Here is an 18733-nt window from a genome sequence, read left to right as displayed (position 1 = left end):
GTGTTTCCATGACTACGTGTGCAAATTTTATGCATGAAATGAGATTTTGCTACACCGTCTCAAGGGAGTCACGGTGTAGAGCCAGTGTGACATTTAAAATTTGAAAATGGAAGTCAAGCGGAAACAGAATTTGAGCGTAATAATGATATAGTGTACACCATAGAGTGCACCATTCTAGTATAATGCAGTGCTTACACGCGACTGATGCGAAGCACCCATGATATAAGAATATAAGGTATTTTGTTCCTGAACATGTGCAATAGTCCAAAATGGCGGCTGTTCCTAAACTAATCATAATTTCATCCAAAATTATAAAAAGCAATATGGTTACTACCATGGTATGTATGTACATTAGATTAAAAGTGATCAAAAAGCAGAGTTTCACGTTATGAAACAGATTTCGCGTCTTCCTTGATTACATTATTCTTTCAAGAAGTTTGTTCTTCTGAAGTGGCCGAGTGATTAAGAGCGGAGTTCTTTAAGTTTTACGTAGCAACAACAGTTAGAGTATGTATAACAATGTCTATAAAAAATTATGTTTCTTATTCATTCATAAACTATTTCCTTTATTATAACTTATCAATTTTTTTCTAAATAATTAATTAGCATATTCTATTTGATTTGTAGAAACAACCTACATATTGTGTTCAAAACTATAAGAGTATTTATTAAGAATATTTCGTATATTTCATTCTAATACAAAAGGCATTACATATTACTGCTTTTCCAAGGAAATTAATATTCATCAGCAGTAGCGTGTGTTTATTTATTTATAATAGTATGTTATAATAAATAATAAATTTTAACTGATCTTAAATATCAAATTACATTTATTAACATTATTATATTTATTAATATTATTATCATTAATTTTATTAACATTATTCTATTTTATACTCCATTATTTTATTTATTTATGGCTTTTTATATTTTTTCAAATTTTAATTTTTTTACAATTGTTATATATGTGTTTTTACCAACTGTGCATTAGAATTTAGTGTTAAATTTTGGACAATTGATTGGTTGTTCTAATACTTTTCCGCCATTATGCAATGAAATATTTTAAGGCTACATTGGTCGTATCGTAGACGTCGCAAGTTACAAACTTGTTACTTCAGCCAATCCGACGTTTCAATTTTAAAGTCACATGATATTTACAACGCTTCCGATGCTACGATATGACCAATAGAATAGCCTTTATATTCTTATACCACGGTTGCATTCAGTGTATCCTAAGGGGCTCCGCACAATAAAAGAAACAGGGAACAGAGGATAGAGAATAAGAATTTCAACTTATCAGAAACTATGCATTCCACAATACATGATTTCTGATAGGTTGGAATTCTCTGAAGAGAAAACGCTATTGTGATCGATGGTTATGAATCGGAAAATCATTCTGAAAAGCAAAAAGAAGAAGTGGAGGACGCATACCTCCTCCAGAATTTTCAACACTTCCTTTATGATCGTCCTTGGAGCTGGTACTTGTGAGAAAACGAAGCTGGATATACTTGTGAGATGAATTGCTGATTCCATTTCTTTATTGCTATCAAGAAACGAGTCATCGGTGCACATGCTATCACAGATTCAGGAATCGCATTGGTGAGACATCTCCCTTTTATAAAAATACGTATTATAATTTCACGGATCGCACATAGAAAAATTCCGAAATTGTACTCTGAAAAGTCTGTCACGAGTAAAATATTTATTTTTGCGCAGCCTTTTCCAATCTCGGGTAGAACACAAAGTCATAATTAAGTCTTAATGCTATCATAGAACATCATTAATTCATTATATCATTTTAATATTTAAAAATAAATTTATAGGTAAAATAAGATTACGATGATGTCCTTATGATATCCCAGATGAAAACTTTGAAATTATTCCACGTATTGGAACATTTCAGCGAAATTAAATGTGCTGAAAATATATTAATGAAAGTGAATTTTACAGCTAATATATTGAAAATCTTTGAAATTGAACTAAAATTTCTCTGAAACTTTTGCTGAAATTTCTCTGAAATTTTATTAAAATTTTGCTGAAAATGAATTTTTCATCTAAAAATCGCTAAAATTAAACTAAAATTTTTCTGAAATATTGAAATTTTTCTAAAAAGTGTTCATGAAAACGTGGAATAATTTCGGCGAAATTTTTCCACGAGGGGTTATTATGATTTCTGTATCTTACTCGGAACATATCGTTTATTTTACTTTGATCATTCGTTTCCGCGCTTGCCAATATTATAGTTAAATTATCGCATCTCTTTGTATTAAATAACTAATTTATATTACTTTGTAATTTATATCACGATACTATTTCTATTCGATATCTTTTTTCGACTGTCTGTTTTTTTGTTCCTTCTAAGCTGCATTAGCTAATTCTACAATGTGCTTTTTGTTTTCTGTTTCTTGTTGTTTGTCTCTTATCTTATTGACCAAAAAGGCAAGAAACAAACAGAGAATAAATAGCAAAAAACAAGAAACAAAGAGCACATTGTAGAATTAGCCTAAAACTTTCTAAAGACTCAGGTATTGGAGCAGATAGACACGTGCGTCTCTATTGTTCCAATACGCTCGAACTATAGCTTCTATTCACCCAAACGCTTCGTTGGAGTAAGAAACTAGATAGAAATGGAGCATGTTGGGGCATGTTGGAGCATGTTGGAGCGAGCGCGCGAACAAATCTATAACGATTTCGGCTAGGATGCACTAATGTGCACTAGTGCATATAAAAATAATAAAAATAAATATTTTCACAAATTGAATTCGTCACAATACAATATAATAAGCAATATTTACGGCACACGATTGGAAGGAATGTGGTAGCTCGGTAATCTAATTAAATACCAATGTCTCATTAAGGATGTAGGGGAGACGCGGCTAATAGATTCATTTTTTAGTTTCGAATTTTTATAGATAAAATTAAGAGACTTATCGAAAAAATGAATTCTACACCAATTACTACATACATTTGACTACCTAATGATATTTTAATAATAAGGGGAAATTGATAACTAATATGAAAAAAAAAATGCATTTTTCTGATTCAATTAGCCCCGACACCGAGGTAATTCGACTAAGATTATTAAAATAAAGATTAATGTATTTTAAGCTACATCTTTGGCTACATATTAATAAAACTTTTATAAAAATATATTTTAAACACAAACATTCGCTTCGCAGGGCAAAACAATACTTCTTTTTGGAAAATTTGTTCATTTCGTGCAAAAATACGTCGAAGCCTAGTTTTCGAGATTGGATATGAGGGAACTAAATTTATAACATTTACCACTGAGGAAAATCTCTTTAAAGGAATAAAATTTTGAGTAAGTACTATAAAAGTTGTCACTAAATGAGTCATACAGTTCATGCTGTGGTTAGTCTACTATCTCCATCCGTTCATTTTTTAAAAACATTAATATAACGATAAATAACGATAACAAAGACACAAAAAATCTGTTGAACTTTATTAAGTAAGAACTACACTTACTATCTAAGTAGAAATCAAATATCTCAGACAATTATATATCGTAAAACAAAAACTTTAAGAATAAAAATATTTACTTAGATGTACGATTTTTTAAAATTGTGACAAAACTTCTATCATAGATGTGTTCGCAACAAGATATTACAGCAGACTTTAGTGGCAGTGTAAATAATATAATGAATAACTAGATGGAACAATATCGTAATAGAGCATGTCGATTTTGTTTGTCGTTACTTTGCTCTGTGACGGATATATGTGCGTAAAGGCAAATTATTCTTTGGTAAAAGAATTAATCTTATTTTAAAAGAGGTAGATAAAGAGTGCATATAAAGTATATAAAGTGCGTTATACAATGAATAGCGATTTTGGTTGGGATAAAGCTGCTATAATGTACAATTGTACAAATGTATTAAAAACAGATTAAATTGTACAATCCCTAATAGATCCCCAGTAGAATCAGCTTTTAACCTAAAAACAGCGAGTTTTTACGTTAGGAATAGAAATCTCTAATATCGAATGCGTATTAAATGTTAAACTATCTATTAATTTAATATTTACGTTTTTTATTACATAAATTTTATTTATATAAACAAAAGGTAGTATAAAAGAAGGGCAAAAAACCAATAACGTATAAAAGAATTATAATTTAAATAAGCAAAACTAATACAAAACAATTAAAATAAAATAAAACAAACGTTTCAACTCCAATCGAGTCATTTTCAATGCAATCTTACATTAATATAAATATCGTTCTAAATTAAAAATTCGTACATAATCTTACAATATTCTTACAATTCCTTAATATAAAATTTCTTCTTTCTGTGTAATACGCTGCGAGTCATTTTTATCAAGAATTAAAGTCATAAGAAAATTCTGGAAAAGTAACCGTAAACAAAAAGAATTAATATTAATCACATAAAAATTAATAATATGATAATGTACCTTAGTAAATCTGTTAAGAGTCCAATAATACACAACGAGAAAAAAATGTAAAATATGGACCATTTCGTGGTAGAATAAAATAGTCTTTTTAATTTAATAAGTTATTATAAGCAAATTCGCAAAGGTAACAAGCATCTGATTTACACGATGTCAAAAAACGAAATGTCAAGCAGAAAAACATTATCGAGAACGGAAAACGGAAAAATAGGGGGAAAAGGAAAGAAGATGTTAGAAAGGAGAAAGAGAATGTATAATGTCAGAATACAAATCCGGCAAAGACTCCGTGTCATTTTGTCTATTAATCCCATGCTTCTGTTTTTTAATATGGACCATTTCAGTTATCAACCTTTTATTTATTTATGAAGGCTCTACATCTAATATTTCCACTTTATCCCATTTAAAGTTATGATTCTCCTCAATACGATGGTTAGAAATCACTGATGGAGATTTTGAACTTATATTGATATCAGAAACATGTTCAAACATGCAATCTGGTCTTTAATTGTCTTTTAGTTTGGCCAACGTAACTGGCATCACAATCTTCGCAAGATATTCTGTAGACTACATTTTGATTCTGAACGTGTTCTAAATCACATGTTCTAAATCATCCTTTCCTCTCCTTATGAAACTTCTTAATGTGTTAGGAATAGTAAAAGCCAATTTACAATTAAACATATTAACAATAGGTATAAATCTTTCGGATATCGTATTAACATATGGAATCGTAAAAAACTTCTTCTCAGTGTCATCTTTATTCTTATTCAAATTATTAATCTTATTAATGTGATATTTGATTCTATTATGAATAGTCGAAAAAATAAAACGTAATGAATACTCATTCTGTAAAAAAAATCTTAATAGCGTCAATCAAATTATTTTGTTGGAATTTCGGATGACACAAACAAAAAATCTTATCCACGACTCCATAAATTACACCTCTTTTATGACAAAGTAGATGGTGTGAATGGAAATTAAGAAATCTGCCGGAAAAGGTTGCTTTATGGTATATATCAAAAATGAGATTCCGTTCTTCAATAATCAACATCATATCTAAAAAACTTATTTTTCCATCAAGGCCAATCTCCATGGTGAACTGCAATTTAGCATGTAACGAATTAAAAATATCCAAAATATCACAAACACTCTCAGAGCGGCTAAGATAATATCATCAATGTATTGATAGTAAAATAGCAGTCGACAAGGCAGCATTGGCCAATAGCCATTTTTTCAAAGTCCTGCATAACAATATTTGCAACAACAGGTGACAAAGGTGAACCCATGGGGATCCCAAATATCTGCTTGTATATTTTTTTATTAAAAATAAAAACCGTCGAATTTAGAACCATCCGAAAGGCAATCAAAAACTCGTCCAAAGGAATTTTAGTCTTCTTGGATATAGCATCCCACCTTACAACCACACTATCAGATGCCAAATCTATAAGTATATTAATAAATAGAGATACCACATGGTTTCCTGGATGTGGTATCTCTATTTATTAATATACTTATAGATTTGGCATCTGATAGTGTGATGTAGAATTCATTTTTTCGATAAGTCTCTTAATTTTATTTATAAAAATTCGAAACTAAAAAATGAATCTATTAGTCGCGTCTTCCCTACATCCTTAATGAGACATTTAATTAGATTACCGAGCTACCACATTCCTTCCAATCGTGTGCCGTAAATATTACTTATTATATTGTATTGTGACGAATTCAATTTGTGAAAATATTTATTTTTATTATTTTTAAATACTATGAATTTTATTTGAATATTGTCCTTTCCGCTCTCCGAACTTGTATTCGCCAAACCCTTCCTGATCGATCATGTAACTTTTTTCTCTTGAACGAAAACGTGAAAAGTAAAAACTTCATGTATGTATACATGTACATATATAAAAAAGATACATAATCGATGGCTGACCTGGTGGCTGACTTAATGATTTTTAAATAACATACAAATAAATAAAAGTAGATTAACATGAGAGTCAGCGCGGCTAAACGAATTATTATGCAAATTATTAGGGAATAATTTTATTCTGTAGAATGTTCTGTTAGAATGATGTCTTCTTTATTTGAACGGTTCAATTCTCTTTGGAGTCCTCCTCAACAATGTATATATAGATACAAAAGTATAGGTAGCTCACAAATCCATAATAATCAAGTAACAAATTGGTAAAGATAAAGCGTTATTATTATAGACAGAGAAACGTATCATGGAGCTTTATTATATATTTAACAACGAAATTAAATACAGATTGTAATATCAAAAATTCAGATATATATATATATATTCAACAACGAAATTAAATTATCTTAACATGTGCAATTTGTATATATGTTTCTCTTTCTATAATGATAACGCTTTATCTTTGTCAATTTGTAAGTGACTTCATCATTATAGATATGTGAGCTTTCTCTACTTTTATAAGTATCTACATTTCTGAGAAGGACTCCAAAGATAGTTGAATCGTTCAAATAAAGATAACTACAGAGTATTAAAATTATTCTAGCTAATAATTTGCACTATTTAGTCGCGTTAACTCTCACTAACCTATTTTTATTTATATATTTAGAATTTGAGAGTTCGTTTGTAATTATTATTGTTTTTAATCGTTTTTGTGATAGTTCGTGATTGTTTGAGAATTAACGCTATCGAGAAAGAGTAATATGCTAAAGAGTGATTGGCCACTTATGTCAAGAATCTTTGAAGCTGTCGAAATATTTCCGCGTATCAAAGGTTTTTAACGCGCGACAAATTAAAGGGACTTTATTTTACAAATCAACTCGCATATAATTTATAACAAGACCGCGAATAATTATAAAACTTTTTTATTTTTAAGGATGTTTATTACAATATTAGAAAATAAGATCTATTAAGAATTATTTCTAAATAAAGTTGTGAGATCCTATCCTTAATTGTTTCATAATATAATACATACACAATAAAGAAGTCATCAAGCATCGCAATCTACTTCGATTCAATAAAGTAATTGTGAATGAAACAATGTAAGAACTCATAAAGATTGATAACAATTATAAAATCAAACGTAGATATTAGCAACTACATTAACACAGTTCTGTATTATAACTATAATATAGCATACACACAATAACTAAAATAATTTTAAAACAATTATTACAGTACAACAAGGACAGCAGCAGAAGTTACAACTATAAAAGCAGCAGCCAGAACAGTTGCATTTACAACAACAACTATGAAGCAGTAATTACTGAGAGTGGTCAGAACAATCACTAAATCAATAGATCGTATTATACAACAAGTAAATCAACTGCTGAGTCGATCAAATTCACCTTCATTGCTGCAACAACTGGAGCTAAGTACAACAACTACACAGCCGGCTACTGAGCAAACTATACCGATGACTTCCCAGTCTTGTACGCCTTCTGCAGTACCTGTTCCAAGCTCAGCTAGTAATGATTCTGATACGGACAATTCTAATAATGGAAGTTTTGAAATCATATCAGATACCGAACTTGTCTTGCAAGATAACCAACCGCAAGAACAAATAAACGTACAGATCGTAGAAGAGACTGTGCAATACAATAAACAACAAATAAACCAACAGATCATACAAGCACAGCAGCAACAAGCATCAAATTCACCTCCATTGAAGCAAAGTACGGATGACAGTTCTGATACAGATGACAATTTTGATACGGTCGACATGTATGGTGGAGACGTAAATTTTGAAAATATAGATGTTAATTTGCCAGCTGTTGTTGAACAAACTACACCGATAATTTCTCACCCTTGTATGCCGCCTGCAGTACCTGCTCCATGCTCAACTAATAATGATTCTGATATGGATAGCTATTATGATTTGGATGACATTTATTATAAAATAGATGACATTTATGATGGCATTATGGATGACATGTATGATGGAAAAGTAAATCTTGAAAACATGGATGTTAATTCAGTTGTTGAACAAATTACACCGATAACTTCTCTCCCTTGTATGCCTCCTGCAGTACCTACTCCAAGTAGCTCAACTGATAATAATTTTGATACGAATAGCAATTCTGATACGGATAATAATTATGGTGGAAATGTAAATCTTGAAAACATAAATGTTAACTCACAAGATGCGCAACAATCATTGCCGCAATCAAAGTTAATCTTAAAGCAATTGGACTCGATTTTAAAGCAGTTGAATTCGATCGTAAATCCAAGTACAGCAAATACGCAACCAACTGTTGAACAAACTACATCAACAATTTCTCAGCTTTGTATGCCTCCTGCAGTATTTGCTCCAAGCTCAACTAATAATGATTCTAATACGGATAGCTATTCTAATACGGATGATAATTATGGTGGAAATGTAGATCTTGAGAACACGGATGTTAACTCACAAGATGCGCAATCATTGCCGCAATTGAAGTTAATCTTGAAGCAATTGGACTCGACTTTAAAGCAGTTGAATTCGATCTTAAATCCAAGTACAGCAAGTACGCAACCAACTATTGAACAAACTACATCGATAAGTTCTCAGCCCTGTATACCTCCTCCGATACTTGCTCCAAATGTAGCTAATAACAATTCTAATATGAATGTAAATCCTGAGAAAATAGATATTGACTTTAAAGGTGCCCAATTAAGATTGCAAAAGAAAGAATATAATTGTAAGTATTTTTAAATTAAAGATTATAAAAATATATTATATCTTTTTAATCTCTAGGATCATAATTTAAATATTTAAGACAATTTAAATAATAAGAGTATACAATAGAGACACGTAATTCTCCTGTATATATGCTAATATTCTAAATAATTAATGTAAGTAATTAATACATATAAATAGTTTCACTCATAGATTTTCATAATTTTTTAAACATTATTTCACATACATCTTTACAATCATATGTTTAAAAATCTTGTGAAGTATAACTATTAGGTGTAGTAAAAATAATGGATTTCTTTTTACTACACCTAATATTATCTATATATTATATATAAGAATAAATAAATTGAAGAATTTATATAAAAAAGAATTTAAGAATACATATAAAAGAAAAGAATTGTAGCAATATTCGTAATATGAAATTAAATCTTTTCCTTTTGAGGATGATATTTCACAAATTTGAAGATTTAGAAGCATTGAATGTTCATGGTTCGAGACTCTCGTAATCAATTTTTTTATTAATATATAAAATAAATTGTAATTGTTTATGTAATATTATATGTATGGTAACATATTGATGTGACGATTTTTTTGTTAAAGTCATTTATAACAGATTACATCGTCTAGAAGTAAAACTAACGAAACCTCTACAACCCAAAAATGCATACATGGTATTATGTGTAATAAAAGCTAAAACTTTATATGGATGGAACTCTGAAGAAATAAAATTTGAGATGCTTACAAAATCGTGTTTTACCGCTCATGCTAAGGTAATTATTTTGTTATTTTAATTAATAATTTATTATAATTCTTACAATATTAGAGAAATATTATTTATAATATTATGCTGCATGTCATCTTATCTTCAATGTGCTTTAATAATATTCAAGGGTGATGTAAATCAGCCACTAATGCTTTAATAACATTTATTTACAGTTTAATGGTAAACATTATTATGGAAAAGGACTATCTAAATCACTTGCTCGTGAAGATATAGCTGAAAAGATATTAAAAGATGTATTTTTTGACAAAATGGTAACAAAATCTAAAACATGTACATTTCAATCCGATACACAAGCTGCTAATTCATCTGTGGATAAAAACAAAGAAAAGATTGATGCACAAAACGCCATAGTCATGAGTGCTAAAGATGAGATTTCATGGAATGCATTCGCCAATTTTGCACTTTATAAACTTATACTTGATTGGAATAATGAGAGAACATCGAATTCTATTGATGAAAATATTAAAACTCGGAACGAAGTTTGTCAAGAGACAATCAAAAATCTTCAGATCCGTAATCCTACAAAAAATCTAGTTGAATTACTGAATCGTATGCATCCTAATCTAATATATATTGTGAATCGTATTAATAAAATACCACATGAGATATTTACTATAACTACTAAAATTAATGGAATGGAATTTTCAGGAACAGGTACGTATATATTTTACGAATTATCATAAAATATTTTGAAATTATTATACATATATAAATAACCATTTTTATTTTCCAGCTGCAAAAATAAAGGATGCAAAGATAAAAATGGCTAAACAAGCATTATTGAAATTATACAACGTGGATTATATATTAGGTGTTGGAATTAATTCGTAGCGTTTTACAAGTGATGGGAAGTACTTTCATTAATGTATTTTTTAATGCTCATGTGAAATAAATAACATTCTTTCATTAAAAAACGCTACGAATTAATTCCAACACCTAATAATATGACTTCAGAATAAATTAATAAGATTCAATTAATAAACAATATCTCACTTATTACTCTGGAAAAAAAATGTTTATAAAAAAGTACGGAAAAACTACATAGATTGGAACAAGATTTTAGAAATTCTTAATTTTTCTTAGATATTTGTAGTAGAATGTAGAGTGAGGTTTGTTTGTCTTAGAAATTCTTAGTTTTTCTCAGATATTCGTAGTGAAACGTAAAGTGGCGTTAATTATTTAAAAAAACCAAGAAATCCTTCGCCTTCGACACTCTATATTATATTACATTTCTAAGATCTTGTGTCAAGTCTCAATCTATGTTTTTCGTAAAATTTTTCCGCCAAGATAATTTAAGCTTTTTAAAATATGATAATATAAGTACGCGCAGATTGGTTTTTTTTTTTATAAATCTGAATCTTTACTACAAAATATTAATAATTAAATATTTTTAATATTTTAGATAACACTATAATTTTATTTTATTACTTACTTATATTTACAATTGTATACAGAGTGTCCCATAACGATTAATTAACCCTTACAGATACCGTACAAGATATAATTTGGTGTCTTATCTATACAAGTATGAGTCATTATTATAGATCCGTCCGTTTTTTTCATCTATTCAGAATGATTTAAAAAATATCTAAAAATTCACCAACATCCACCAACATCTTTCAACTTTCTAGAATAAATATTGAACTTTATTTTGAAAAATAATAAAATGTAGTATATCTAATTTACAATTATCGAAAAATTTAAAGAAACTTGCACGAACAGGAATCGTTCGGTCACTAGTGACCAATACTTATACAGTAAGGTTTAATATTTCGGAGAGTGAACAAGGATGAAATTTTGAACTAAAAGTTCCTTTTTTGGCTCAGACAATTACTTATCGAGTTAACGATTACAGTTGATCAATCAGATGGCACGCAGCCAGAGTATGCAGGAGCGTAGTACGCTATGGGATTCCTCGCGTTTGCTATGCATTATCCTGATTGAAACTTTATTCTAATTTTGTATATTAACAAATCAATAAATCAATAAATAGTAATAATTGTAAATAAATATGGTCAAAATTTAGTGCAAAGGAAATGAGGTAAAGGAACTTTTAGTTCAAAACTTCATCCTTGTTCACTCCCTAAAATATTAATTAATCATTATGGGACACTATGTATAGATCAGTGCAAAATTCGTGCCCAATTCGTATAAGCTTAAACTGATGAAGTAGCATGGCGACTCTGTTGTTGTTTATGTATGCATATTATATATCGTTTGGAAAAATAACAATCATAAGTGATATTTGAGCATCAGAAGTGTTTGATTTGGTCACCGACGAGATAATAGTCGTTGATTTGGTTGAATTTAAGTCGTGAAAAAAAATCATTGAAGATGGATAAGGAGAAATCTTGCATTTTCGACATGTGACGCTTTAAGACCCAACAAACGAGAATGGATTAAAATGGATTGAAATTTTTTTCTATCCGAATGCGTATTTTAAATAGCGAATACTTTTTTTTTATTTAATTGGATTCAATTGGATTCAATTAGATTCAATTGGATGCAATTGGATTGAAAAACTACATTTCCTATTCAAAATTTTGAATTGAACAGTATTCACAATGCACAGAAAAAGCTAATATTATTTTTAGATTGAAAGACGTAGAGATATGCTCCATGCAATTCCTATAAATGAATAAAAATGCATTCAGGATTGAAAAACATTCATTTTAACATTCGTGAATCAATATTTCTGAAAATCTGAATTCATTTCAATCCATTCTCGTTTGTTGGGGAGTTTCGGAAAGGAACAACCGTTAGCAATACGGAAAAAATATTCAGGAAGTTTATTTGGATGGTGCACCAGCCCCACCAGCCTTTCGAACGATGAAGAAGTGGTTTGCTAGATTTCGTCGTGGTGATTTTAATCTCGAAGACGAATCTCCTCCTTCCGTCGGTGACGATGCCATTAATAGCAAACAATGTACGCATTTCGAAGAGGTTGCTGAAGTTCTGAACATCGATCGATCAACCGCGTGTCGAAGTTTAAAGAAGATTAAGGGTCGGAGTTTAAGGGACTCATTTAGAAGCTCAACACTTGGATACCGCATTCATTGTTCGAAAAAAATAAGTTAGACTACATTTCCGTAGCCATTTCTATGCTCAGACGCCTGGAAAAAGAGGTTCTTTTGGATCGTTTGGTGGCTGACGAAAAATGGGTCCTGTATACCAATGTCAAACGCAAGCGTACTTGGAAGGAAGCAAATGAACCGGCAAATTCAATCGCTAAAGCTGAGTTGCCGGAAAAGATCTTGCTATGCGTTTGATGGGGTTGCTAAGGTATTATATATTTTGAGTTCCACCTTCCTGTTGGCCAAACGATTGATTCAAAAAAGTACTGCCAACAACTAACCAAAGTGGACGCATTAATAAAAAAAAAAAATGCCTGATCTTGGTTCGTAGAGGCGTCATCTTCCATCATGACAAGACCGTACTCTTCGAAAATGACTTTCGACAAATTGAAACAATTGAAATGGGAAATTTTATTGCATCCACCATATTTTCCGGACATCGTACTCTCCGATTTTTATTTGTTTCGGTCATTACAAAACGATTAATTGGCCAGAATTTCGATTTTGTGGAGGCTGTCAAAAATCACTTCATCGCATTCTTTGACGCAAAACCACGCAATTTTTTCAAATGTATCCATAAATTAGTTGAACGTTGGAAAATGATTGTCGAAAATGGTGGCGAATACATTGATCAATAAAGGTGGGTTTTTTATATCAATAACTGCTTGACTTTTATTTACAAATCGGGCACGAACTTTTGCACTGATCCAATATATTTTTTTTACATTTTAATTTTTTTGTTACGTAATAAACTCGGGTAGTACAAAGAATTTGTTTTTATTTCTGACTTTTTACTAAATAAACTCGTATTTTGTTTTATTTTTGCTCTAAATGTACTTCTGACAGTCTCAAAAAATAGAAAATTTTGTACCATTTTGCAATAAAGAAATTATAAAAATCTAATCAGCGTCCAATTAATTCGATAACAAGAAACAATCTCTAGCTTTTTCTTAGATAATCAATATATGGGAGAAATACTTCCTACACGGCACAGAATTTACAGCAATATCGCTGCAAAATCTCTGTAATATTGCTGTAACATGCAATGTTGCAGCAATGCAGATACTGCAACTTTGTGATGTAGAATTTATAAAAAAAATAACTTTATGCCGTAAGTTTATAAAATAAATAACTACCTTTATAGAAATAAATATAATTTTAGTATTAACCTATTAATCACTTATTTTGAATATTAAAAGTACAATTGAAGTTACAATTAAAATGCTTTGAATTGAATTAAAAAAAATTATTTTAACATGGTTCCAATAAAATCAGGTATGAAAGGATTAATCTTGGAAGATAATGATTAATTTTTTATTAAACTCTAAACAACAGTGTAAACTTTTAGTACTTAAAATAAGTAATTAATAACTATTAACTTCTCTTTCAATATATCTTTCTTCATATTAAATTGATAAGTATTAATTCGATCTAAAATAAATAAAGATTGATCTTCTTCAAGAGTGCAAAATCTGCTTTACCGACAGTAACGAGCGGTATATTTGTTATCTGTTATACCGACAGAGTGCGAGGGATTGGGCGGGCAGCGGGCATTAGTCAACGGCGTTACATACATACGTACGGATGACAAATCCGTCGCGGTTTTGTGGGATCTATCCGGGGGTTATCGTTATCGCCACGTATCACGTATCGACTCTTCCTGCCAGACGTAGTAATCATGATCCTGCTCGAGATACACAACAGGATACTCGAGGAAACGTTGACGAATAAAATCAAGAATGCCCTATCGGGGTAAGCGTCTTGCGTGTCGTGCGGTCCTGTCGGGAATCCCGGTGCCCGTCTCGATCACCGCGTATCCTAACCTCAATCCGCAAGACGTGGCGCCGGGGCGGTGCCGCGTCCGTTTCTCCACGAGAAATTCCTATTTCAAAAGATTCGTCAAATCTAGACTTTCTTCCCTTTCAATTCCCCTTCTTTCTCCGTTTTCTCCGTTCTTGGCTGCGTTCATCTCATCTTACCTCATTCCTCCGCCTCGAGATCTCATTCATATTTTACTCCAAATATTTCTTTCAGCTTCTTTAAGCTGAAACCCATCCGGATTTACTATATTTACGAACCCTCGTTTTTCTAATTCACGTGGCACACTTTATTAGAGGGATGCGTCCCTAGGACATTCTTGAACGACGTCTTTAACACATCCCTTGGAGTGATGAGAAATGTTAAAAGATTTTTGGCTTTTTTATTTGTCTTCTCATTACCTCTTCTATTATAAACTTCTTTGAACTTTGCTTTGCGTTATTTTCTGTTTTAAAATGTTATCTCTAAAATTTTATTTTTAGTATTTTTTTTAACTTGTAATCTATATTTGTGTGTTATCTTTGTGAAGTTCTAGAATTGTTCTCATATTTTTCTCAGCTTTTACTCCCTTGGCTCATCCAGATCTGCTGTAGTTGTAAAGTCTTGTCAAATTGACAGTTTTTATGATTAGCGACCTTTTGTTTGTAGACATAAACAGGAATCGACGGACGTAGTCATAGCAGACTTTGATGGGGTATTGTTTCATATTTCAAACCTCAGTGGAGACAAGTCGAAGCTTAGAGTAAGTGGACACACTTATTTTTCGTTTTTAACATTTAAAAACTAATTTTCTAATATTCGTCCTTTTTTGCAGATTAGTATATTGCTCAAATTTTATAAACAGTTGCAAGAGCATGGCGCAGACGAGTTGCTCAAACGAGAGTATGGAGCTCATCTTATTGCACCGGAGAGCAGTTAGATTCCTGATTTTAATCATTTTCCAACTTCTGGACGAATGTAATAAACCGCTTGACATTGTTTACCGTTGTTACAGGTTATAACGTATCAGTTCTCATAGATCTAGAGAAATTACCAGAGGATTGGGAGGCGTTAGTGAGGAAAGTTGCCCTGTTGAAGAGGCATTGCTTCGCTAGTGTCTTCGAGAAATACTTTGACTTCCAGGAAGAATACTGCGATTCTCCAGGCAGGCCAGTACAGAAGAGAGCTGTAATCCAATATCGAGATGAGGAAACAATGTAAGAACTCCCTACTGAAAAAAATTATGTCACAACGTTACATGATCGTGTAATTAAAACATGTAAATCATGTAACAAATTGTTCCAGTATGTGATTTTTTAAAATGACGTAAAATATGATATTGAAAAATATGATATTAGAAATAATTTTATTCGTCATGTGATTTTATAGTTGTCAAATTTTAAAGAATTGAATGATAGAAATAGAAGAAAAAAGAACATGTCATATGACTTTTCAAATTACGTAGTTTAAAAAATCATATACTGATTTGGGACAATCCATTACGTGTTTTAATTATATAATTTCATCAATACTATGTGTATACATGTTTTTTCAGTAGGCATACGTCTCTATGTATTTGACACGACTTAATTGTTATTTCTATTATTTTTAACAATGAATAAGTGAAAAATTGGTATGATTAACACGTAAGCGAAGAGAGAGCCTCATTCGATCTAAGCAAATTTTGATGTCTAATAATATTGTTGTGTAAATTTTATAATTATTTATTTCATTATTATTAACTCTGATTAATTCTCATCAAGGTACGTGGAGGCTAAGAGCGACAGGGTCACTGTAGTGTTCAGTACAATATTCAAGGACGAGGACGACATGGTTATTGGTAAATTGTTTCTTCAAGAACTGAAAGAAGGCAGGCGCGCGAGCCACACTGCTCCGCAAGTCTTGTTCAATCATCGTGAACCGCCGTTGGAATTGCAAGATTCCGAGGCGGCGGTCGGAGATTGCATTGGCTACATCACATTCGGTGAAGAAACTTTAAAATTTATATTTATATTGTTTGCACTCAATAAATCGCATCAACGCGATGTTACAGTAAATCTTCTTTTATTTATTTGTATAAAAAAAAATGAAAAAGAAAAATCTTCTGTTAGAAAACTTTCAGATTTAAATTATACGTTTTATATTAAAGATAATTTAATATTTGTGCAACTTTATTAGCAAATCTTTAAATTTTAAGGAATTGTTTTGAAGATTATCTGAGAGAAATGTTACGAATATTACTGATGCATATTTGTGTAACATTTTCTACCATCTAAATATTTCAAGTTGAACATACGATAGATTTGTGTAATATTACTTTTTTAAACTTTTTTAAACTACTTACTTTTTTAAACTTATATCGGTTTATTTTATATTTTTACAGTATTGTTTCCACGTCATACCAATCGAGAAGCTCGCGATAACACTATCGACCTGATACACATGTTTAGGAATTATTTGCACTATCATATCAAGTGCAGTAAAGTTTACATTCACTCGAGAATGCGTACTAAGACAACAGATTTTCTCAAGGTGTTAAATAGAGCGCGATCTCAATCCAAAAACACTGAGAAGAAGACTATCACGTAAGTTTTTATCTCTGTTAGTCTCGCAAAACATTACAGAATAAATTATAATAAAAATAAATTGTTAATCTTAATTAATCCAAATACATAATAAATAATTTTTTATATATATATATATATATATATATATAATTATTATTTATAATTATTTAAAATCTTTTATCACAATTATACATTACATATAATTATACATTACATTTACATAATTTTATCACAATTACTTATTTAATTATATATTTTTTTATATTAATTATTAAGCTACTTTAAAATATTCAAGAAATTATTAGATAAAATAATTGAAATAATTTCTTTGTAATTCTTGAAATAATATCTTTGTAAATTTTTCATTGCGTTATTGTAATTTCCTCATATTAACTTTGTTTTTAGATCTTTTAAATCAATTGCAAAATTTTTTCTTATACGTTTATAATTTAATACAATATTTTATTGTCAAATTTATTGTATAATTTATTTGTTTAATTTACTTGTAATTTTTTTCAGGGGACGGACATTCATCAGGAAAGAATGAACGTGCCGTAGGAGCGAAAGTATTAACACTTTTCAAGAAAAGAGGGCAAAGGATTATTGCGCGGCTAGTGTGGTCTGAAACGTCTTAAGAACGAGATTTCCTGCGAAGATATCCTTCGATTCAGCGAGCTAAGTGCTTTGAGTTTCAACCTTTCTCGAACAGTGCCCAATATTTCGGAAAGACGTAGTTAAAAGCCGCGTTAAACGATTAAGGAAGAAAATGGAAAAGGAGAATCGGAAATTTGTGCCGGATCACACGACTATGTCTCGATTATCCAGAAAAGGATATTTGAAGACGCTGGAGTTGCATCTGTGTACTAATGGTTGACAGTTACTGCTATTGCGAAGAATATCGCTCGTTGCGAAACGTTTTACCGATTTTTACAGTGATTTAAGGTTCAAATACGGTGCCGCTTCAAGAAATTCGTATTCAGTTATATATTACACTAGTTGTTACTTCAAACAATTTATTATATGTTACGACATTCTGAACTATGTCTATTTTGGACGAATACATCGAATACAGATTAGCGTTATGATGATATCTCTTAGATGAAATCACGAAATATTCTTAAAAAAAAAGTTAAAATATGTTTAAACTCTCAATCCATTAAGTCTGTGATTTATATTTTGTCGCGAAATTTTTAGAGCAACATTTGAATCGCCAGAAGTAACTGAAATAAAAAAAAATCATTGAAGGAAAGATAGATTAACAATTTCACATTGCATTTCGATTCGATAAGCGGATTGTCGAGCGGATAAGTATTGTTAAATAATAGCGCAATTGTTCCCTTTTTCGATATTTTTATCGTCTACATAATGACTATACATCCGATTATTGTGAGAGATAATAAAACAACATTAACAATCTACAAAATATACTCCCACACCTGT

The 18733-nt window shown here is 30.5% G+C and overlaps 2 protein-coding genes across 2 annotated transcripts; both read left to right on the top strand.

Moving 5' to 3' along the window:
* The first annotated feature begins 981 nt into the window (after window positions 1-981).
* On the top strand, window positions 982-14400 carry LOC105144609 (uncharacterized). The gene is made up of 5 exons (XM_087414932.1): window positions 982-1599; window positions 7571-9072; window positions 9672-9841; window positions 10008-10509; window positions 10589-14400. The coding sequence occupies exons 2-5, from the start codon at window positions 7809-7811 to the stop codon at window positions 10684-10686; spliced, it is 2034 nt and encodes a 677-aa protein (XP_087271058.1). The 5' UTR covers window positions 982-1599; window positions 7571-7808; the 3' UTR covers window positions 10687-14400.
* A 71-nt stretch (window positions 14401-14471) lies between these two features.
* On the top strand, window positions 14472-18716 carry Arpc2 (Actin-related protein 2/3 complex, subunit 2). The gene is made up of 7 exons (XM_011053585.2): window positions 14472-14681; window positions 15396-15489; window positions 15562-15661; window positions 15742-15943; window positions 16490-16710; window positions 17110-17311; window positions 17813-18716. Exons 1-7 carry the CDS (start codon window positions 14608-14610, stop codon window positions 17838-17840), a joined length of 921 nt encoding a protein of 306 aa, XP_011051887.1. The 5' UTR covers window positions 14472-14607; the 3' UTR covers window positions 17841-18716.
* Window positions 18717-18733: the final 17 nt, after the last annotated feature.

This window comes from Acromyrmex echinatior, chromosome 17 (genome assembly GCF_024713525.1).
Source record: "Acromyrmex echinatior isolate Ae372 chromosome 17, ASM2471352v2, whole genome shotgun sequence".
NCBI classification, from domain to species: Eukaryota; Metazoa; Arthropoda; class Insecta; order Hymenoptera; family Formicidae; genus Acromyrmex; species Acromyrmex echinatior.
This window is presented reverse-complemented; position numbering and strand designations above follow the sequence as displayed.

Coding starts and splice junctions, on each gene's coding strand:
- Arpc2 (XM_011053585.2), top strand. CDS start 14,608: ATGATCCTGCTCGAGATACACAACAGGATACTCGAGGAAACGTTGACG. Junction 14,682..15,395: donor ATCAAGAATGCCCTATCGGG/GTAAGCGTCTTG, acceptor TTTTGTTTGTAG/ACATAAACAGGAATCGACGG. Junction 15,490..15,561: donor GAGACAAGTCGAAGCTTAGA/GTAAGTGGACAC, acceptor CCTTTTTTGCAG/ATTAGTATATTGCTCAAATT.
- LOC105144609 (XM_087414932.1), top strand. CDS start 7,809: ATGACTTCCCAGTCTTGTACGCCTTCTGCAGTACCTGTTCCAAGCTCA. Junction 9,842..10,007: donor GTTTTACCGCTCATGCTAAG/GTAATTATTTTG, acceptor ATTTATTTACAG/TTTAATGGTAAACATTATTA. Junction 10,510..10,588: donor AATGGAATTTTCAGGAACAG/GTACGTATATAT, acceptor TTTATTTTCCAG/CTGCAAAAATAAAGGATGCA.